This window comes from Tachypleus tridentatus, chromosome 13, assembly GCF_004210375.1.
Source record: "Tachypleus tridentatus isolate NWPU-2018 chromosome 13, ASM421037v1, whole genome shotgun sequence".
Classification (NCBI taxonomy): domain Eukaryota; kingdom Metazoa; phylum Arthropoda; class Merostomata; order Xiphosura; family Limulidae; genus Tachypleus; species Tachypleus tridentatus.
Genome location: NC_134837.1, coordinates 94,729,432 through 94,754,665, shown reverse-complemented (window position 1 = coordinate 94,754,665; position 25,234 = coordinate 94,729,432). Strand labels below are relative to the sequence as shown.

General features: G+C 30.2%; 1 protein-coding gene across 1 annotated transcript; it reads right to left on the bottom strand.

Annotated features, from left to right (window-relative positions):
* Positions 1 to 8,492: 8,492 nt before the first annotated feature.
* Positions 8,493 to 22,624, bottom strand: LOC143240198 (nuclear protein AMMECR1-like). Its single transcript, XM_076482268.1, has 5 exons — positions 22,361 to 22,624; positions 20,775 to 20,885; positions 19,796 to 19,910; positions 14,143 to 14,233; positions 8,493 to 11,076 (listed from the first exon to the last, which is right to left on the bottom strand). Exons 1-5 carry the CDS (start codon positions 22,615 to 22,617, stop codon positions 10,910 to 10,912), a joined length of 741 nt encoding a protein of 246 aa, XP_076338383.1. The 5' UTR covers positions 22,618 to 22,624; the 3' UTR covers positions 8,493 to 10,909.
* Between the last annotated feature and the right edge of the window lie 2,610 nt (positions 22,625 to 25,234).

Genomic DNA, 25,234 nt, shown 5'->3' with positions numbered 1-25,234 from the left:
TATACTATAAACAAATAACAACAAGCCTCTACTTTTACTACTTTGAAAAAAACCATGACTAGAAGTCACAGTATAAATAAGTAATGCCAAATTTCTCCTTCCCTCTTTAATATAACCCTAAGAATCAATTACACTGCAAAATGGGCCATATCCTATCTCATTCTTTTAATTTTACACACACCTAATGAAAAGTCAAAGTATACAAAGGCCAGAACAATAACTGTGTTCTTCAGTTCTAGAATATCCTGAAATACTTTACAGTGTAAGGAAATCAGACTCCAACTCTACTCCTATCATTTCAAGATGGGCCAAAACTACTCTTCGCACTTCAAATATAGCACAAACTCTAGTCTTACCTTTCTGAGTAACAAAAATTTGTTAATAGTAATAAAATAAGAATTAATAACAATCTTTAAAAATACATAATAAAACTTGATAATATTTGACCTATGGCCAACATCAAAAGTGACTATACATGTTTTAGTAGCTTTTTGCTACCATAAATAGAGTTGACACATACAAGCCAGCAGGAGCTTTATATGCAATGGGTTTGACCCTTTATAAGCTTCAAGGGCACATAAAGATACTAATTTACACAGGAAATTAATATTTCACTCCATAACTGTGGATTAATACATGCCAATCCATTATCCTTATCCAATGATAGATTACACAGTTTACAAAACAAAATTTCAATAGATTATATAAGTAAAAAAAATTAGATAATGTACCAGTTCATGACATATGCTTGGCTATAGCAGTCATTTAGTATACAACTGTAAATCTGTCAGATATTTCTACTTTTAGAATGTACCAGTTAACATATTTCTGGCTACAGCAATCACTTAATATCTAACTGTAACATATCTACATTTGCAACATACTAGTTAATACATGCCTGCCTACAACATTTATTAAATGTGAATTTCTGAGATATTCATTTCAACAAAATGCATCAGTTTTAAATACCACTGATTATATATCAGCCATTAGTGTAAGGAAGTTGTAAAACATATCTACTTGTACATGTGTTAGCTTCTGGCTTATTAAAATATAGTTTACTATTCATTTGCTATAAACAAATTATATTAAATTGCTGCTTTTACAGTGTACTTAATACATCCTTGATTTAATATTTTTTTATTTCTCATTAACATTGTTGCTCTGGGAGAATTAAACACATTATTTAAATAAACACTTCTGTGTGATGAATTTCTTAAGAACTTTGCAAGGAATCCCATACATGGTGAGAGGGAATATTTACGTAATGTATATATAAACTATAAAAATGGCACAGCTAAATCTTTTAAAAAGATAATTTTTCTGTAGTGTAAAAATCCCCACATATCACAAATAACTTAAAAAGAAATTATTATCTGAGTACAAAAATGCAATTTTAAAAACATACCTCTATTATAATGTCAAGTTACATCTCTTGTTCATACCAAGATTTGCATTTACATTACTCTACATAGAAAGTTCTCCCTCAGTTATGTCTTTAATTTGCAGTCTATAATATTAAGCAAATCTCATTCTACATGAGAACACTGCATGCTTATTAATTACAAGCATGTTTCTTTCTCTGTTGACAGTTCCTACACTAAAATCATTGCATATTACTGCATACCACCTCAACATGATATCTAACTTGCACTTACTCTTACATGGTCATATTTTCTACCAAAGCCACTAAAATGTGAAGCATGGATGTAAAATCCACAGGGTAAGAGGGATGCTCTCCCTCAACTATTTTTTGAAGGGAATCATCCCCTCTAACTTTTAGACTTTGCACTGTCAATTTGTGTCAGAATTAGAGGGCACTCATCTGAAGATGGAAACAGTGAAGTAATTGCACCTAACAATGCATTCACCTAGTAAATGGTTATCCTAAAAATATGATTAGTACAGTCTTGATCTAAAAAATGAAATTTTATGATTAATATCCAATAATATATGCACCTATACACATTTAATTTGGTACAGAGCTCAAATATGGCAGAAAATGAAGAATTAAGCATTTCATAATGAAGAGAAACCCACTTGAAGTAAAAATGTATCTCAGGATGGCTGGTATAGATATTAACACTTTTACTAATACAGCAGAGAACAACATTTCAACCTTCTTAGGTCAAAATGTTGTTTTCTGCTTTATCAGTAAAAATGTTAATACCCATATTAACCATAATGAGATACAAAATTAAGCATTTCATTGATGATTCTTTTGACCCAAGAGAAGTATTTGTAGGTCTATATGATGCAAGTAAGACAACGACGAGAGATGACATAACTAATGTAGTAATGGATGTTTCAGTACGAAGTTGCTACTTTTAAACCAATAATTAAAAGCAACAGTTCAGTTTAAGGAACAACAGAACCAGATATGTAGAAGAACCCTCAGCTAAAATTTCAAGTATGATAAAACTCTTTGCCCCACTCAATGGATATATACGTATATATAAGGAAACAAATCAAAACTGTACTTAGCTTACAGTGTGCGACACATCTGATAGTTCATCCATTGTGCCAGGCCATCTAATCACTAACAAAGTTGTGAACAATCTTGAACCATAAAAGAGTTGTTCAAAGCAAATAGTATAGTACACCATAATGGGATGATGGAGGTAGTAGAGCACGTTAAAAAAGGTGTGAAGTAAAAAGTATGTGTAGCACTTGGAAATGAGGCAACTGGAACTCCAAAGGCAGAGGAGACTGCCAAATCAATATACTAGGATAAGAAGAATATTTTCATGCTGAGACTACTAAAATACACTATTATAAAGGATTTACCTCATTACTTACACTGCACTGACTGGCCAACAAAGAACTTTGATCAAAATAGGATCAAAAAAGTGTGAAAGCTAAAAGAATACTCATTGCAAAAAATTTTTAATGTTGTCAAACACTATCCTGACATAGATGCAGATTCTCTAAGACTGAGTAGGCCCTTTTATCATTAAATAAAAAAATCTTCAAAACACAGTGAGAAGCATAAAGTTCAGTTCTCATATGCAAAATATTAGTGCAATGTGAAAATCTTGATCAGTTACTAATCATACACAGTTCATCATGTGAAGCAAAAGGTTTCAGTTAATTAAAACATCTGACAGTGTTTTACATTGTCAGAGATGCCAACCATTACAATTTGAGCGTAATCATTACGGTTTTGGTGTATACATTATGACTATACGCTCATACAAACAAATATTACAATTTGTTGCAATTCCCAAATTATTATATATTATATAAGCTTGTACAAGAAAGTGATAAATTGTTCCCCCAAAGCTTGAAATGGGTGAAAAAAAAATTCTAGTGAGATACAAATAAATTTTGATAATAAATAAAAGACATAGTCCAAATGGCTACTTGTGATAATCATGTTTGTGCTTCAAATAATAAAAAATATTTGTATCTCCGGGGTCTACCAATAGTTTGAGTGCAGTGCTTCTCCATACTGGGTACGTGGCAGAATCAACAGTTACGTCATCAGTGCTTGTCAGCCAATCAGGGCTCATGTAGAAGGGTATTTCTTGTTTTCAAAGCGGCATAGAAACACCAATGCGATTGTTCACTAGATGGAAAAAAGAGGCCTCGTTCTCCAGATTGTCTTGTTTTTGCCAAATCTAAAAGGACTAAAACTGCAAATCAAAAATTTAGGAAAGAGTATAGTGCAAAATATCCAGTCATTGCATCAAAAGTCAGTGACAGTCATGCATTTTGTACAGTTTGTCACATCAATTTTTCTGTGGTGCATGGTGGGATAAACGATTGTTATAGACAGACAAAATCAGCATCTCACCAACAAAAGGCTGAGGCAAAGACAAAAACGATGCAGATAACGACATTTATGAGTAAGAATTCAGAATATGAAACCATAAATGCAGAAGTGATGTTCACGCAATTCATCATTGCTCATAATTTACCCCTAGCTGTAGCAAGATCATGCAGGACATTTATTCAGAAAAATGTTCCCAGACTCTGATATAGCAAAAAAATATGGCTGTGCTAGAACCAAAATTACAGCCATTGTACAAATGTTGGGTTGTGAAGATGACAAAATGGTTTCAAGCATACTTACTAACAGTGTTTACAGTTTAGGCACAGATGGATCCACAGATATGGATGACTCAAAACTATATCCAGTGGTTGTAGGTTGTCTTGACCCTTTGCTTGGAAAAATTGTTTGTTCTCTCTTGACAATGGTGGAATGGAAAGAATATTTTCAAGCTTTTGGACCATGAACTGGCAAAGAAGAAAATTCCATGGGAAAAGTCTCAGTTTTTCTTCAGACAATGCCTCAGTTATGTCTGGTATAGGTAAAGGTGTGATGGGACACATCTCAAGACGACAACCTAGCATTTACTTTATGGGCTGTGTCTGTCACCTCATGAATATTGCTGCCCAGAAAGCTTCCAGAAAACTGCCATGCCCAGTTTCTGATATATGGATAGATATCTACTATTTTCTGGACAAAAGTGCTAGCAGAAAACAACATTTCAAAGAGTTTCAAGGATTGTATAACAAAGAAACAAGAAAAATTCTACAACTTGTTAACACAAGATGGCTATCACTTGGGGTGTGCCTCAACAGAATATTGGACATGTGGAAGCCATTGAAGAAGTATTTTCACTGTGAAAAGGAAAAACTAGATTCAAAAGGATCTAAACGTGCAGCTCAGTCAGGCAGCAAGACTTTAACAGTCAGAATATCCTCTCAGTCACACAGGGACACAGTCAAGACATCCTCTCAGACACATAGGGACACAGTCAAAACATCCTCACAGTTACATAGGGACACAAGACAACAGTCTCCAAAAGCAGACAAAGAAACATTTGATATAACTCAATATATGTTTAGGCAGTCTGACCTTGAACTAAAGAAGAGACAATCAATGAAAAAAAAGAAGAAAATGAAAGCTAGCAAGGAAGTAACCAAGAAATGTTATGTGCAGAGAAAGTTAGATAAGTTAACAGTTTTCTTGGACAACAAAATGAACTTGTTATTTTGTCTTTTTCTTCAGTCTGTAATTCCTCTATCTGAGCAAGCCAATTTGATATTGCAAAGAGAAGAACCTTGCATACACATTATGCATAGAACTCTGATTACACAAGTTAAAAATATACTTGTCAGATACATCAAGCCAGAATATTTTGAAGGCAACATCACTGAACTTGACTACAACAATGAATCCTTACACAATTCTGATGGGGCAGTTTCTATTGGAAATGCTGCAAAGGAATACATTGTTAAATATGAAAAGGACCTGGACTTGATCATCTTCTACACCAGTGTCAAGAAATACTATATTGCAGCTACAAATTACATGATGAAACATTTCCCTCTAAATGATGAACTTCTGATCCACGCAGAGGTTGCTGATCCAAAACTGAAAGTCAGCAAAGATTTCTCTTCTCTACGTTTCTTCACAGACAGGTATCCTGTTCTTGTCAATACACATGAGCACGACACTATTGACAAGATGGAAGGGCATTATTTGAACTATGAAATTAATACTTTCTCAAAAACTGTCCTTCAGTTGAATGTTGACAAGTTTTGGGTTCAGCTGTCTACAGTTAAGGATGGAAATGGCAACCAGAAGTATGACATTCTGTGTAGAGTTATGCTTGGAATTCTTACAATCTTCCATTCTAATGCTGACAGTGAAAGGATATTTAGTTTGGTGACTAAAAACAAAAGCAAGTTCAGACCAAACTTGAGCACCTCAGTTTTGAGCAGTATTATAGCACACAAGATGTGTATGCAGTCAAATGGACAATGTTGTTATAACTCCCAACCATCCAGAGACATTCTCATGAAAGCAAAGGCTGCAACAGCTGCAAAATTATTATAAGTGTCATAAACATGACATAAACCAGTCCTTACACAAAGGCTTTTTCTTCTTACTGTTTGTGCATGTTCAATGTTGTTTTATCAGTATGTTTATTACTCTGAACTAAATAAAAGACAATTTCAAAAAAATTTTTTAAATTTATTTATTAAATACACAAAACACAATCATAAATGAGCAACCTATAGGAGTAATAAATAATAACAGTTATAATAATAATATAATAATAAACAGCTTAGAGACATTGGTCAGGCCTAGTAGCCGCAAATGATAAAGGGCTCTGTCTACAATCATTACGCTCAGTCATTTGAAATAGTTGGCATCTCTGCATTGTGTTTATTGAACTCATTCAATAAAAATACAACTGAAATTCACTGTCTTTACACATCTCTTATTATTATTAAATAATGGTGTAATCTCAAATTCATGATGTCATCAAGTGATAATCTATGCTCGAGTAATTATGGTTAAAAAGTATTTGTAACAGCATAGGGAAGAATCAGAGGTTTTTTTTTGGTTTTGTTTTTTTAAAGAGAAATGGTTTGTAAATACACTATAGTAAGTTCCAGATTTTCCAATCAATTTTTAGTTTTGTTACCTGATACAAAGTTCAATAGCAAATGCTGGTTTACTAGAAGTTTCAATAAATTAAACTCCAAGTGACTTCCAGGTGTGATATTTAATGCACACAGGAAAAACCCAATAACAACATAGAAACTGTACAAGTATCTGTTGATTGTGGAAGCAAGCAAGGAAAACTTACTAATTGGTAAATTTAAAAAACATTACAAAGGTAAAAACAAAAATGTGCTTGAAGAAGAAAATTAAAGAGGGAAAAATGGAAAAAAATAATAATACTGTCCCAAATGTAAAGGAGAAGGAAATAAAATCACTGGCTCAAGTTTAAGTTCATTCCAAACAAAATAAAATCAGATCTCTGATCACATTCAAAATAGGAAAGTCCAATAATAGGATCCATACATGGTCAAGCTCATAATAATCAGTCCTAAAATTTCCAACTAAGAAACTCTTACATTATCAAATACTGATCTTTCAAAACTGAAAGCTCAAAGACCTGAAATGTGACCAAGTCAAACAGATTGAATTTATGACTGAAAATGAAGACCTAGGTTCTCTCTTATTTACAAAAACCAGAATTCATACATAACTAATGAAAGAAATTAAAAAATAAAACCAAGTTAAAGTTAGACATTTGTTTTAACCCTTTTGCAATGGGTCATGAGTCAAAGGCCATGTCATTGCATCTGTTTAGTTGCATTCAAAATTTATTAAAATACTATTTTATGATATATGTCAATAGGCTTGGATTCAAATTGTAGATTATAATTCAAACATTAATTTTATATACGAGTTAATTTCTTAATTTAAAAGTAAATATTAAAAGAACAACCTAAATATAGATTTTAGTGAGTTACGTGGTATGTTAAATGCAACACTACTTAAAATCAGATGTTTGTGATGTCAAAATACCAAGTCTATAGCTTCATACAAATTAGGAACCCAAATTACTAATATTAAAAAAGAGGATATAAAATAAGAACCTCATATCTTTTTCTTTTGATAAAATCTGACTTTTGTACTGGATCAAACACAATGGCCTTATTTACCTCTATATTTGAAAATGGTCCCTTATATACATGTACTTCATTTATGACATGTGAATAACCAAAGTGACAACTTAGAATGTCCCTCTAGTGGTTTTTCTCAACCATTTTAATCTGTAAAAAAGGCTACTACATTCATTTGAACCTAGATTTCAAAAAGGTAGGTTGTGTATTTAGTCTGCTCAAAGTTTCATATTTTCTTAAATCTAAATACATCTTATTTGCTAAGCTTAATAAATTATAATGGTTTGCGTGTGTGTTTTCTTATAGTAAAGCCACACAGAGCTATCTGCTGTATCCACTGAGGGAAATTGAACCCCTGATTATAGTGTTGTAAATCTATAGACTTACTGCTGTCCCAGCAGGGTATAAATTATAATGGAATTTATAGGTATTAGTATAGTTACTTATAATGTTTTGGTTATTCAACTGTATATATATATAAACCTAAGCAATGTGTGAATTTCTAAAAGTCCCAGCAACCTATGTCCAGCAGCAACTGAGTTTAAAGGTCATAGGAAGAAGAGTTAATTATTTGCTTTACTTCTTGATTTATATTTTAAGAAATATAACTTTAATAATTCATTTCTAAATAGTAATAATCTATATACATAATATATAATCATTGAAATGTGACTGTATATTACAAAATACTAATCCACCAAAACACAGCTAAGACAGAGATTAAAGGTCAGTTTTATATTATTGAATACATAACATGCATTAATGCAAGTTTTGTAATAACAGCTAATCATGACTGTAAGGTCAATATAATAGTGTGTGTGTCTGTGTGTATAGTGTTATGAGACAAGCAACTCAGACTAAACATTTGTATTTTCATGTTATAATATGTAGTCATTCTAGCATCAAAAAAGCATGATTTGTATTTATTTTTTAAAAATGGTTATAAGGTTGGTCATAGTTAAAAGTACAGAAAATAAAAAATATAAAGTCTTACTGAAAACAAATGTTTGAAATGCATATAGAAGGTTTTAAGAGATTACACAAATAATAAGATTTTGGAGATGAGAATAGTTTTTATTAATCATAACATGAAATCACTTTGCACTCAGATTAGTAATGAAAGACTTGATATTTTCACAAATAAATGTTTAGTAAAAATACTTCACTTAAAAAATCTGATATTTTGTGTACAAAATACACAACCTTTACTAAGTGTCTTCCAAACATTGTGAAGATACACATGCCATATCAAAAGTTATAGTGCAAATACTTAATGTGTGCAAGTGTGTAGATGAACTTGTGCATATTATACCAAGCCTCTCACAAAAGGATTAACTAACATGATAAATAACACTCGTAAGGCAAAGAAAATCCACTCATAAAACATCATACAGTAAGCATTACAGTAAAATGATTAAGTTGTACAACACTTCAAAATAATAAAAAAATTATCTGGGTTCTGTAAATGTATGGGAGGCATCAAGCAGATTTAGTATAGTATGACATAAACACCAGCAATAAATGAGGTGGGTGAGTGATAAAGAAAGATTATGTTCTTATGCAGAATTAAATATGCACAAGATTAAAGACTGCTAGCAACTGCTTATAATAAAGGGTGGAAGATGTAAGCACACAAATGAAGAAACATCTTATTCTTGGCATAAAAAAAAGATGTAGCTAATGGTTATAGTAGAGGTATAGTATTATACTTGAATTTCTAATTTTATGCTGAAATATTTCTAAATCTATAGTAACTAACAAGAATAATTAAAATATATTATTTCAACTTTCTCTTTTTATATTACTATGTAAACTTTAAAAGTGACTGAAAAAGATATGGATGGTAATTCTGTTTATGTTATGCCTAGCTATTACAAGACTGATACAGCCATTACTGGTAAGTGAAGGTAAGATATGGAGATGGTCCTTCAAATATCATTACAAAAAGTTAAAATGATTTTAACTAACTTTGTAGTTAGTTTCAAAGGGGTGAACACAGCATTGGTTCTTCAACTGAAGTTGTAAAAGCACAGCACAAATTGAAATCAGGTTAAGTTTGTAATACATACATACATAAAAAAAGCTAGTTGTTCACTTCCAACTAGAGATAGAAATTAATAAAAAATACTAAATGGTCTCTACTAGTCAATACATACCTTGTACATAAAATTAAAGTAGTAACAAGATATAAGCTTAGACATAAACAGTACTTGCAATACTAAAATGTCTAGTTAACAACAAAAATGTCAAAATTCACAATTGAAATAGCCACAGCAAAATATGAACATGCTACTTATACTGGTGTAAAAGATATTAATATAGCACTTGAACTGATGCCATATTAACTTTCCTAAATATCAAATAACATAACCAAAGTATGTCTACTCAAGAAGAAAGCAGAGACGGGACAAACTAAATAAATGCCATAAGTCAATGCTTTTCTCCATGAAAATGTTTATGATGCTTTCATAAAGATGTAATCATACAAACATGTAAAAAGGAAACAGTTTCTTATTCTTAGTGGATGGACAAAGAATGATTGATTACATAATATGTATACTGAGTTAGACTAACACATACTACTGGATCTAGCATTATAAACATGGATAGCAGGCTCTCATGTTTACAAATTATCTTATTTAAAAAAAAAGCTCACTAAATAGTGTCTGCATAGATGTGGAATTAACCAACTTCACAAGAAGTATGTGCATTAATTACTATTAAAATAAAAAAAATTTCAGAATTCTTCAACTGATTTTGCAGTTGATAAGAAAAAAATATTTGTGTTTCAATTCACTCAATGATAAGTTTTTCAGTTACATTTTTACAATATGTTTGGAAAAAGAATATTTATTAAAAAATTATTGAATGAATGAATGTCATGACTCTAGCCTTCCAAGCTCCCCCCCCCCTCATCCTAAATATTGACGTGACAAACTGTGTATAAAATTTCTTCTTCAGACTAACTGTTACAGCAGTTACTTGTTTAAAAAATTAACTTGGAAGGTTGTTAATACAGTGTTTAAAATAGACCTTCAATCATATGTAATACATATTGTAAAAGTAACATGTTAGAGAAACAAAGTGCAGTATTTCAAGGTTATTATGTTACCACACAGTCCAAAATAATATACTACCAGGAATGTTTCTAAATATTTTCAAGCCATATAACTAAATTATTTTATTTTGTATCTTTGTGTGTGCAACTTTTGATCGTATAGTAATTAAAGCAACCCCAAAGGTAAAATTACATTAACTTCACACATCACAAACTATTTTCACACTGTATCATACCTTCAAATCTATTCCTATTATCTCAGCATCTTTTAAGCTGTAGTTTTTGTTGCTTGTGGACACAAAATCATTGGAGGCACAAACAATGAGAGCCTCTTATTCATGTCTAACAGGGCAGAATAAATTGAAAACTCCCAGTAATTATCATATGGCTAAATTTTTCTTACTAAATAAAGAAATGCTAGCAGCGACGACCTTGTAAAAATTCTTTATATTCTTGATAACTTACTGCTATCTTCTCACTTCTATACCGAGTCAACCTTACTGAATGACGAATTTCATTAGTAATAGTTCCTTTGAAGCCACCTTTTCTCAATAAAGAATCAATGGTCTGAATATGATCCCATCCTATAGAGGAAATAAATAAATTTCACATGATATCAAGGTCATAATTACATATATATATCTCAAGGACATAAAAATATAAAAGTACTTGTCCAGCACAATGAAAACAACAGTTATCAAAACTATGGAAGCAAAACTTTCATAGTTTATTTTGTAAGAGTTTATTCATGCTAACATTTAGTTTTTATTCAAATTAGTTAATTTTCACCCATACTGTTCTTTCCAAAGATTTACTCCTTGGTATTTGCTAAATACTGGACTCTGCTTTCTTTCACAAAGGGTATAAGAACATGCTTGTGTCACCTAATGTTTAAATTGAGACCATGTCTCTTGGTAGTTGTGTTGTCAAGATTTTCAGCACAATATTCTCATATAGGGTATTCATTTTTCAAGCATAAATGGCTTCAAAATGTGTTCAGGATATAAGGTGAACTATGGTTTGCTAACAGTTGTCATTCAGTCCTTCCTTACATATCACACCAGAGTAATCAACATACATCATAACAAACTAGATAAGTTAAATGATCACTAACAAAAACTTCACTAAAGTATGTATCTTCAACATCAAAATTGTTAATGACAAAAGTTTTAATCCCTTTTTCATACAGTTCTACTTTAAGTAACATAACCAGTAGCTAAACTACATGTAAGGGCTTCAATGTGCTGTGAAGGTGCCATTACAGGATTTGAGAAACCCCCAACACAATTGCATAAGAATTCTTTATTTATTTTAACAAAGTTTCTTCTTCAGTCTAATCATCAAGACATTTAACCCTCCTATTATCTCTAACTTCTGACCAAAGCAAGCTACCTACACAGATAACCCATAAAATAGCTCAACCATAAATTAAATCACTTCAGTGTACATACAAGCATCACAGGATGCTTTGTGGACAGAATAAACAGGATCTGTAACAACAAAGAAATAAAGAAAAAAAAATGAATACAACACTACAAACTTCCTGAAGAGTAAAATAGAAAATAAAGATAAACATCAAGAAAGAGAAAGAGACATTCAACTATATTTATTAGAGATATCTCTGAAAATACAGAGAGGATAGGAAAACAGCGTAAAGTCAGAAACTACAACACAATATGACCACAGTTAGCACAAACTAAACCACTTACAGACCAAATGGAAAGAAAAATCATTTACAATATCCCCTGTGTATGTGGATTTGCAATACATAAAAACATCAAATGTTAAATCATGGGAGCATAATAAACACACAAGATAAATACTGATTTAACCACTACAGCCCCACATTACAGTGAAAAATAAAAAAAAAACCATCAATGTTAAATCATAGGAGCATAATAAACACATAAGAGTAATATTGATTTAACTACTATAGCCCCACATTAGTGAAAAATTAAAAAAAAACAATGTTAAATTACAGGAGGATAACAAACATGCAAGACTAATACTGATTTAACTAATATAGCCCCAGAATACATAGAAAAATAAAAAAGAAACATCAAATGTTAAAAGATAAGAGCATAATAAACATACAAGACTTATACTGATTTAACTATTACAGCCCCACAATACACTGGACAAACACAAATAACAGGATATAAAAGACACAAGAGAAACAAAATTGAAAGAAGCCTAACTGATAACACACTAAATAAACCTAGCACAGAAGTTATCAAAACCCAGACTTTCCAACAAATTGACCCAAAATCAAATCCTGACCATTAATAATAGTCCTTCTTAGATGGCAGAATTTTTTTAAATATCATACAGTGACAATGAATAATATTTCACAATAATAACAATGTTCAACAATGATGTTAAGTTCTTTCACAAGGTTAAAGTTAGTATAATGACCTTAAAACACAATACATTATAATTTAGACACTAGCATTTATACACACACAGAATTCAATTTTTCTTAAAAAAATAAAACCTTTGAACACAATACATAGATGTAAACTGCCCTGAATTTTCTATTTCTTTACTGTATATAAATACCACTATCATTATAGAGATAGAGCTATGAATTATCTATCCATTTCTCCCCATATTTACATACTTGTACTTAAATGAACACTACAGCCACATATTTAATACATTAATCTCCATTTTTTGTGATGAAGAAATACTGGCATGTTCACCATAAGAAATAATTCAAGACAATTTGCATATAAATATAGAATGAAATGGACCTTGCAAATACACACACTACAAGTCATCATCAAATTACATTTCATCTTTGGCTGGTGATGGAAATAATTTAACCCAAATAAAAAAATTTATAAAATCCTGGTAAACCAACAGGAACCAGCAAACAAAAATTAGAACTGTTCCTAAATTTAAGTGTACATCTGTTTAAACATTCTACATTGAATCAAAAATAGGGTATGATTTTACACATATTCGACAACAAAATACCCACTACAATAACACTCTGTTATACATAACTCTGATTTTGCACTAACTCAAGTACAAGTGACTGAGCTTCCAAACAGCTCAAGCAGTTAATGTGTCCATTCCAACTGATAAGCTCTAGTACTGAATGAAAAGTTTTTTTTGGAAGTAACTTGTGAGAGAGTAAATAGTACTTTTACACACTTTTGATTTTGAGTCACACTGAATAAAATTAAGAATGCTTTCAGACAAATGTTTTAAATGGTCCTTCATAGATTTAAACATCTTGGAGAGTACGTATTTGTTTAGGTAGGTAAGCATCAAGTACAGAAGAATGGGGGAGGGGTCAATGAACAGGTTCTTAATCATTTCAATAGGCTTGTGACCATGGGTTTAAAAATTCTAGTCAGAAATGCATTATATTACTAGACAAAATAACTGGTTAAAACTTGTGATCACATAATAATTAAAAAAAAAATTTAAAAATATTTTATATTTTTGTCAACACAATAACCTAGCAAAAAACATATGAAATACTTTATTCTCAATGAAATTTCAATGAGACAAAAAAAATGACCTAATGTTATGTTGAAAGTAGCTTACAACAGTAACTTTTAATGTATAAATTTAACACAATTTATTAAAAATCATTTAATCACAACAATTAATACAGTAGATTATATTGTGTAACAAACCTTGTTCTAGTGCTACTTCAGGTAAATAGGTAGCTGTACGCTTTGAGCCCTTTTCAGTAGTAAATTCAATGTGAATTCCATGTTTTCCAATCTATAAAAAATAATATAAAAAATGTATACCTATTTAACTTAATACTCTTTTTCTGTCAAAATTTTCTGATATCCAAGCACATTTATATTTTTCTGATCTGAGAGATTTTTTCTTATCCCTGTGTACTAATTTGAAAGAAAAATTCAGTGTGCTGTGATCTATATTTATATGGTAACTAGAAAATATAACATTCATTCTCCATACTGAAAATTTCTCCAGGTGTTACTGATGATGAGTGAAATTTCCCCAAACCAATATAACTCACTGATAAGTGATGAATCAAATGGTAGACTAGGTTTCATATTTATTTTAATATTTTAAATAGCTCATCTGTTAAATAATTCCAAAAATAAATTACTAGTATCAATGTTACTTATTCTTGAAGTCCTATATAAGCAGATGTTCAATGTGGTGAGTAAAAAGATGACTCAAAACCCAAAAAATGGCCACCAATATATAAAAAAGCAAGTCACAAAGTTATATATAAACAGAAAAGATATTTTTAAAAATGTTATAGCTTTCAAGTAAGAAAAACAAATTACACAAAAATCCAAAGAAATACAGAACTGAATTTTATAGGACAGTCTGATATTGCAAAAAAACAACAACAGGATTTTAAAAACTTCTATATCAATCTTATTATAAAAAAACTTTAAATTTAAAAATATAACCCACTACTAATAGCTTTGGGAAGCTAATAAAAACAGAAATAATAAAAAAGCTTAAACAAAATCATAAAGATGTAATATAAGAGTAAAATGTGAAATTTGTATAGTGATGAAAAAATAATTTACAACATTAAGTGGAAAATGCACTAAAATCAGTGTACCCTACAACTTAATAAAGTTTAGAAATTCATAGACAAATTTTTAATAAAAATACTTTATTATAAAAATATATATTTTTTTTGCACATAAGAAATTTAATATTTACTGAAAGCTTGCCAAGTTTAATGAAAATACATTTAGTACATTCTATTTCAAGGTTACATGGGAATTGCAGGGTAAGTCAAAATGACCAACCCACATGCAGTGTTAATCCAATGATCATCTAAAATTGAGTGTTACACTGTTATGGAACACAGAGGTTTGAAACATTATGTGAATACAAGGTTTAATGGGGAACTCCAAATCTAATCCTGGAGTTGGTAAATTATGTGTAGCGATAGCAAAGGTACTCAAAAAGCAAAATACAAATTTGCACACTAAAATAAAAAATGACAGTTTTACTTTAAAAGATGATTGCCACTCACATTTGTTTCTCTACCCAACAAGGCAAGAAACCACTTCCAAGATACTAAACCAGCCCTCTAAATTGTTCATTTTTCTTCTTGTTTCAGTCAAGTTAACACTACAAGTACTTCATCACTAACATCAGTTTAAACCTAAATCCATTCCACATATTCTTGGGCAATTTCATCACTTAGTTGTAATAACTAGCAGTAATTTAAAAAACCATAATTCTGGTGTAAACAAACTCATCATTACATCTTCATATTATCTTACAGAAATCTGATGTTCCTTTTAAAAAAACTTGAATATAGGCTGAAACAGGAATTACCACCAAATAACAAAAAATTATTTGTAACTTACAGAATGCATAATGCTTTGTACACTGTACACTCAGTGACTTTAGAGAGCTGACCCCTATATTATGTATGAAGTGAAGGATTAAAAAAAAAAATTAATAACATAATATTAAATTTTATTACACACATTAGCCAGGGGCAAAATTGTCAGAAAACAGCCAATAATAGAAGAAAACTGTAACTTGTGTAGAATACTTAATGCTTTGTACAATGGTATATACAGGAAGTGGAACACATTATACTTTGTAATATAAATTGTTTGTTGTAGTATGGTAGATTCAGACGTGAGCTATGTAGTGTCACATATTGCTATGGAAATAACACAAACATTAGGTTGTGCATCATTTTATGACACATGTAACATTTCAGTACTTATGTATTTTACAGTGTAACATTAAATTTTAATGTTAAAAGTCATTAGGATTAATCAATGTACAATTGTATAATCCTTCCCTTCTCATATGCATTATTTTTGGCACTGCCATCCCTGCATTATTTAACATTTATAAATGTTTTTCATGGTTTGTATCTTTACTGTATGTGTAAGTATTATGTCTACTTAATATTGTGTTGGTTAGCCTCTCTCTCTTTACTTCTTTTGGCCCCCCTATGTATGTTCCAAAAAGCTTTCATTTAAAATTATACGAAAAGGCAAAGTGAAACAGAATATACTTTGTAACAATTTATTAACTTTATCATACAAAAAAAACATACATACAATAAAATTTTTATTATAAACACAAGATATTTCAAAAATATAAGTATAAAAAACTAATACATCTAGATTTACTTGATCTTGAACTAAAAATCCTGCTATGCAAGTTATAAATCACCCAGCAAATGTATAGATTATGTTACTGTACAAAATTACATAATGCCTATGCTGCTCATGAGTATACCTCATTAATAATTTTTATTACTACTATATTTCATCACTTAACCTACTCACACCTAGTAAGTTTCTAATTTTTATATTTTAGTTAATTTTATACTAGTAAATATAGTATTTGCCTGTTTTTGTGCTGTTTATTACTGAAGAAATTTAAGCCTATATTTTATACCAATGTTAATAAGTACACTAAACTTTTACTTAAATAATGCACCTACAACTGCAGAATAATAATAACACATACAAATCAAACAATGTCTTATCACTATCATAATTTATCTTTCTAAGTACAGCATAAAATCACTAAATATTTATCAAAGTTCAATGATCTGAACACTGCATGAAGAATTTTCAAACTAAAGACAAAATAGACAATATGCTCCTTCAACAAGAACATAATAATATGTTAATAGATAAAGAGTTTGACTTTCTAATGGTTATAAATAATATAGTATAAAATGTCAGAGAGAATAACAGGCAATTTGTGAAAGGTGTAATGTGATAGGTGAGTTTGATTTACTAGTTTATTGCCCTACAAACAAATAAAACTGAAGACTACAAATATTATGCTGTATTTGATTAATATCTATATCATAATGATTAATTTATGTTAAATTCTGTACTTCTCAGAATGTTGGTAAAAAAAATTAGTGAACAGAGAAAACCTTTAAAACAAATATTAAAATTTTCATATTAAAGTAGATTTAGGATTTTTTTTACTCTTTCCTTATAAACTAAGAATTTAAAAAGTATTGACATTTGATATGTTATTTATATTTTAATGCTATGTTTATTCATACACAATAATAATAAAATAGTTTAATTAATTTTAAATGAAACTCTCTAAAAGGTTGTAACATGCCACTTTGACCAACATCTAGTGCAAGTGTTTATAAAATATAATAGTGCATATGTAGAAAGGAACACAAAATCTGATACAACATTAATATACATAAATAAAACCTAAAGCTATTTGGTTTTACATCCTTCACTCGCAAAGTTTAGCAAGGCTTAGTATGCAAAGTAGAGCAATTGAGTACAAACTTCTTTACAATCATAAGTAGTTGAGATTGTTTTGTAAATTTCTGTATTTACTGTTCTGTTCTAAAAAAACAACAACTGATATTTAAGAACTTGTTTGTAAATACAAATAATATATATACATATGTAATGTAGTATAACCAAAATCTGATTGTATTTTACAAAATACTGGTCCACTAGAACAAGGCCAAGACAGATCACTTTGTAAAGACTAGTTTTATACTACTGGATACAGTAAGACAACTAATTGCACATATATTGTGTTATTGCAACATCTGTAATGTTAATCAGACAGCTGAAAGGTTTGTTTTGTTTTGAATTTTGAGCAAAGATACATGAGAGCTATTTGCTAGCTGTCCCTCATTTAGCATTGTAAGACTAGAGGGAAAGCAGCTAGTCATCACAACCCATTGACAATTCTCAGGATACTCTTTTATACCAACAAATAGTGGGATTGTCCATCATGTTATAAAGCACACACAGCTGAAAGTGCGAGCATATTTGGTGTAACAGGGATTTGAACCCCCAACCCTCAGGTTATGAGTCAAGTGCTTTACTCACCTGGCCATGCTAGGCCCAGCTGAAAAGTTAATAAAATAAATATATATAGGTGTATAATTTTATGTGATTTAAGATATTTAGACTGAAAATATTTGTGGTTTTGTGTTATAATTTGTATTCATTCTAGAACAAAAAAAGGTAATTTATATCTATTCCATAATTTTTATGATGGTTATGAGATTGATCAAACTAACCAAGCACTTGTAAATATACAATAGTCAAAATACCATATGATACATGAAGGTTTTTAAATGTTTGATAATTATCTGGAGGTTACAAAGATTTTGTGAAATTTGACAATTTTCTGAAACATAAGAGTATTTATAATCTTAAATTCCAAATTATTTTTCATGTTGAATAGTCAACATTCAAAAAGAAAAAATTCACAATGAAATAATTTCTTAAAAAATCTAGTATTTTATATATGAATGTCTTTACTGATAATCTGCAAAATTTCATTAGGATATGTGTAGTTTATTAAAAGTTATAATATGGAAATTATAAAAAACACAAAGTGGTCAAGAGATCAGTCCCTGGGACTAAGCCTGTATTGAGAGAGTTAACTAATGTATAATACTAAAATTTTACACCAAACTTATGTTAACAAGTCCAATGTAGTTTTGAATGCAAGTCAAAAGACATGATGACATGACTTTTGATCCCTAACCTGTTGTGGTAAGCTTAAATAACAAAAAAAAATAAAAAATACTTTAATAATATTGCAGTATTCCACTGTAATTTATAATGTTTTCTTACCAAACACAACATGGGTCCAAAAAATATTGTTTTTTAAACAACATTTTCACTTACCCCTTTGTTCTGACAGAAAAATACTTTTTGGGAAGTTCCCACCTTATAGAGACCAAGAAAAACACATGACAGAGAGGTAGATGTAAATAAGAAAGTATTTTCAAAAATGGAAGAGATGAGGTGGATTACTGTGTTTGATTCACTAAATATAGTGACATCTCAGCATATATAAAATGTAAAGAGTTATTATATATCAATAATTATAATCTGTAAGAAACTATAGACTGTATTTGGACAACACAAATACCTGCATTCAACATACCACATGGCACGTAAAAATAGAAATGTAAGAACTTTTATATTTACTTTTAAATTAAGAAATTAAATAATGTGACATTAAACTTTGAGTTATAATCTACAATTTGAAACCAAAGTTACTTAAATACACTGCTAAAACAGTAGTTCAATAAAATTTTAAATGCAAGTCTACAAATGTAGTGGCATGTCCTTTGAACCCCTGACCATAGAGAAACTCTTAATGATACATTTAACACATGTAGCAATCTAAATGCAGTTCATAATTCTTTCAAAAAAATGCTTAAGATACAAGTGTCAATCAACAAGTTTTATTCTTATATACCTGTGAATTTTTAGGCTAATAGGTGAAAAAAAATGAAAACATAAAACAATGAGTATAAACTTTTTTCACTTAAATACAAAAGGATCAACACACCTCCCAGTCAAGATAATCCTCTCCTTCTTCAAAATGTCGAAGTATAGAAATAGATACATGTAGTTTGCTGAATTCTTCTCTTGTAATGGGACTAAACCGGCTATCTTTAGAAGCACTGAAATTCATAATTTACATGCAATCTGTTTATGTATTTATTATGGTGTTCAAGAAAAGAATTAGAAGATACTAACCCATTTCACTTTCAACATCAAAATACACAGAAATAGCCAATATTTAACAAGTGTTTATATCCTCAAAAAATCTGTTCCACAGCTAAACAAATGTGATGCCACATATTGAAAATGAATGTCAAATTTCACCTCACAGCTTTCTTACAGTCTGTTAACATACACATTCCAAATTTTTGCAAAGATACTTAACACTGAAAGTAATTGAATTTAAAATTTATACTGAACTTTTCCTATAGTACCCTCTTATTAAAACTTTATATTTTTGTATGTAAAGTACTATAACAAGATTTTCTAAATAAACTGCTAATTTTTAAATTTATAACCCACATCAATACTTTATTGTATCAATTACAAACAAAATATGACACTGAAGTAAAACTAGCATGACATACAATTTTAGTAAAATTAATACAACATGCAATATGCTAAATATTTAACACAGGAAAACTTCAGTAGCAAACAAATGCATGTGAAGTAATAAACCAGACAACCTTTACAAATTCATTACTTTCTACTCATGGAATCATTGCTAACTTCAAATTTTAACAATTAATAGCTAACTTCATACACATGTTAGTTAATATTGAAATAGAACCTAGCTACAGGCAACATTTTAATAAATATAAGACATTATTTTGAACTTAACAAAACATACCATACTAAAACATGTTTTAATATTTTTTTAAACAAAATATTACACAGATAACAATAGAATACTTTATTAAAACATCAACAGAAGCAGCACATATCTCAAATGTATCTTGGCTGAACAATGAAGACAATTTTACCTTGTCAATGCATATTCTCTAAGACCCATGTGAAGGTTCATGGCATTGAAAGTACCTATACATCCTCTTAACCTGCGATCCTTTCCTATCTTCCACGTTACAAATAGAGGACTGAACAGAAATTACACATAAGGAAAGCTTTCTGAGTTTTTGAATATAACTTATAACATTCAAAAGCAATTGTGATTACATAAATACTTGAAAACTGTAATAAGTAATTTAATATAAATAGTTTATAATTAATTATAAATTTGGTCTTAATTTGGAGCATTTTTAACAAAAAATTTATAGTTTATTATAACATTTGAAAACATTACAGATTAATCCACCTTCAAATAAAATGTAATAACAATAGTTAATATATATATATATATATAATTTTCAAAACTTTATATGATAATTTTGATTCATAATGTAATGAATCAAAGAATTTAAAATATCCAGAATGACAAAAGCAAAAATTACACTTACAATGAAACAATTTAAAAGACCTATGGTACTGAAAGTTTCTATAGTTATCACATAACGTTTTTAATAATCCAAATAAATGTTTCAGTAAACCTGGTGCTCAAAACTTATAGCTAATGATTCTTAAAGTTCTTATTTGTCAAAAAAAAATGTATTCAATAAAAATTAGGTCTGTTTTGACATTTTTAATAATTCATAGAAGGCACACTGATTTATACACAACTATTACATGCATCCTCAATCACTGAACTTCTCAAACAGTTCCAATTAAATAATAATTTCTAAGTAAGCTTAAGGAAACAAAATTTTCAATATCATTTTTACTATTCAATGATATATATATATATTTAATGTTGAAGTCATTAAGTTGAAGCTTTTATACTATAGTACTTTTAAATATTTGATACTAGAGCTTGGTTTTATGTTATCACACAGAAGTGAAAAAAAAATCTTACAGCCAAAAGACTGATATTTATAATTACCACATCAAGATGTAACTGTTTTCTTGAAATTATCATAATGAATTGTCAAACATTTCTTTGTTATTACTGTTCAGTATTAATGAACTGTGTACTGAAACCCTGAATAATGTATCAATTGACAGGTTTTTCTAAAATTGAGTTATTCTGCACTGGCCATCCCCAATTAATACTGCTTTTAATCTTACATAAAAATGTCACTTTAAAATAAAAATGTAAAAGAAAATAATAGCAACTCTTTACATTATTAGTTTATATTATCACCTTGGAAATCCTTGCCCAATTACATATAGCCTAAATAATTTAGCTATACAAGTATCAAGTTGGATTTACATTATAATCAGTGCAATATAATTTAATTAATAAGAGATTAATTTTTAAATAACCTTAAAATATTAAATGAGTATTGTACAACTGGTTTCATTAACATCAACCTCATTATTAAACCTGTAAAACTACATAACAAGTATGAAACATTTGTTCTCGTTCTAAAGACAATTAATGACAGAAGTTTAATAAATTATTTTTTGCGCTATAACAAATCCCTGTTTATATCTAGCGCTATATGTGATGAGCCATGGATTTAAGATGATACTATGCCTTTAAGTTTAAGCTTCATACTTAGCTTCCTTAACATACTATCTGTCATTTGGAAAATTTGGCGACTTTGGAGGTTCAAACTGATTTAGGTGACAGTATAGAACATCAAAGCAGAAGAAACACATTTCAACGCAAGCCACCATCCCATTTCTGTAAATCGTAGCTTGGTAGGTATTAGAGATAAAGTAATCTCCATTTCGAATTGGGCTTGATGATCTTTCATGACTTATTTTCTGTTTCTTTGCCCCTTTACACACAATCGCCATTATACCGTGCCAATCTAAGCAAAGCGCCATCTGTAAAAACATTCGCCGCCACAAAAATTTTGTTGAACAAATGAAGCAAAAAATAATAATTAATTACTGTTATTGGTGTGAACGTGTATTCACTATGATATAGGTCCCGATTCTCTCTTTGGTAAACTTGTGTTTCGGGTTACCAATAAGGAGTTGGAATTTTCCGAAACTAGTATAACACAGTAACACATGATGATAAATGTAGATTGAACTGTATTTCCACTGACCTTAGACTTCGAAATTAAATAATTTTCAGGGCATTAAGTTCAGTTATTAAATTACTGTTACTAGATTGTTCACTATTTTTGAACTATAACGAATGCATCATCAAACAAATATTTAAGCTGGAAAATCAACATGAGAATAAAGTAACATACATAACAAAAACGGATAAAAACTATGTTTTATTGTGTGTATGTTTTCTTATAGCAAAGTCACATCAGACTATCTGCCGAGTCCACCGAAGGGAATCGAGCCCCTGATTTTAGAGTTGTAAAACCGTAGGCTTACCGCTATACTGGCGGGGAATCTATGTTTTATATAAAAAGGAATGGGTAAAATTGTTAAAGATTGTAGTTTATTATGAAATTAAATTAAGTTTTGTTAACTGATCGCTCGGCTCTAAAAAGTGCATGTTTACTGCATCATAGTCATGACAGTGAGGTACTTTAAGTGAAAATGAATGATGTCTTTAGTGATGTGTGTGTATATATAAATATATATATATATATATACATACATAGTGAGTATAAAGTTACATTATCTATTATTATGCTCACAATACATGTTGGCTGAATGAAATATATTAATACAGAGAAATGGGGTTATGAAAAACGCATTTAAAAGAATTTGCCACTTACAGTGCATGACGTCCCCTCAAGGTCTTTCCCTTGTATTCAATTTTATAAAGCTGTTAAATATATCTGCTCAACTGTAGAAATAAATGCGAAGAGTTTCTCTTCAAAGTCTCTTTGGAGTTGTGAAGGTTTTCTTTATGAATTATTTCACTGGCAAGCTTTACATGCCTTCCATCTGACAAATGTGTGATGTCATTAACATAAATGTATTCGAGCAAACCGAAAACTCGAGGTATGCATTCTCTATGACCCTGCACATATATATATGTTTCAATTAATTACTACCATCTGTTTATTATTTAAGAGGTTAAGTTACAGAAAACGTGAAATATCTTTATAATTACCCTTTATATATAGAAATGTAGTATGTTTTATTGTAACCATTTCAAAGTCTTACAAAATCGTTACAGCCTATATCACTACGTCCACTCATGCTCCTTCTGACGGACCTAATATTTTGACAATAGCCATGTAACCCAGGTTCCATTACAAAGGGTCGTTTTTTAATGTGACCATGTTTAAAACACACACACCCTCTCTGCTTGCTCTGCATAAGCTACCTAGTTGATGGAACGATAGTTCCCAGAACCCATTTCAGTATTTTCCTGTATTTGGCAGGTGGTTAACGCACTCGACTCGCAATCTGAGGAGCACGGGTTCTATCCTTGTCACACCAAACATGCTCGCTATCTTAGTCATGGGGGCGTTTTAATGTGACGGTCAATCCCACTATTTGTTGATAAAAGAGTAGCCCAAGAGTTGGAGGCGGGTGGTGATGACTAGCGGCCTTCCCTTTAGTCTTACACTGCTAAATTAGGGACGGCTAGCGCAAACAAACTAAACCAGCATTGCCCAATCGCAAAGAAATCCACTGGCGCTTTATCTGGTGAGTTGATTAGGATTTTTTAAAAATGTAATACAATGAATACTTATTTCATTTTTCAACTGTTTGAGGTATGGGGAAGTTAAATAATTATGCTGTGGAATATGCGAACAGCTTTTGCCATTGAAATGTCATCTGTTAAAATACCCCATGCTTTGATTACTTTCACTAACTTATTGCACTTCTTTCTTGATGGTTTTAGTAAAATTTGATCCATATTTCTTTGTTCCAATGCCATTAAGCACAAAAAGGGTGAAATTCTCAATAAAAAAAACAACACTGATACTCATTTACGTATATAGTAGTGGAATTTGCTTTAATGCATAACTTATAATGTGGTTTATTTAAAACAAAAAAGAAAATAACATGCATATAACCATTGTTTTGAATGTCTTAAAGAAACATACATATAGATTCAACAGGCAAATAAATAAAAATTTCGTAATTATAAACTCACTGTCTGCTGTCTTCTGCTTCCCATTCTACTGAATGACCAAAAATATAAACACTAATTTCAGGAGTAGGTTCCAATTATAGTTCATCAGCCAATGAAACACGTGTGTTTCGTGTTTTTCTTATAGCAAAGCCAAAAAGGGATATCTGCTCAGCCCACCGAGGGGAATCGAAACCCTGATTTTAGCTATGTAAATCCGGAGACATGCCGCCGTACTAGCGGAGGCAATAAAAAACGTAATATGGTTAAAGTTATCAACCCATCATATAGGTTGGCTGTTTGGCGTTTCATGGCGCAAAAGAACTAGGCTCTCTACGCCAAACAACCGGAAAAAAATTAAAAGTAAAGTACTATTATCAAAATTCGTAAAAAGGAATCAAGATAAAACAAAACAAAGTTTAATTTTTGAATTAAAAACTTTAA

Bases quoted from the DNA above. Each gene is read 5' to 3' on its own strand.
- LOC143240198 (XM_076482268.1), bottom strand. From the start codon at position 22,617: ATGGCGCTTTGCTTAGATTGGCACGGTATAATGGCGATTGTGTGTAAA. The intron at 20,886-22,360 runs GTATGTTAAGGA...ATTTCTGTTCAG, and splicing joins AATTTTCCAAATGACAGATA to TCCTCTATTTGTAACGTGGA. The intron at 11,077-14,142 runs GTTTGTTACACA...TTTCCTCTATAG, and splicing joins TGAAGTAGCACTAGAACAAG to GATGGGATCATATTCAGACC.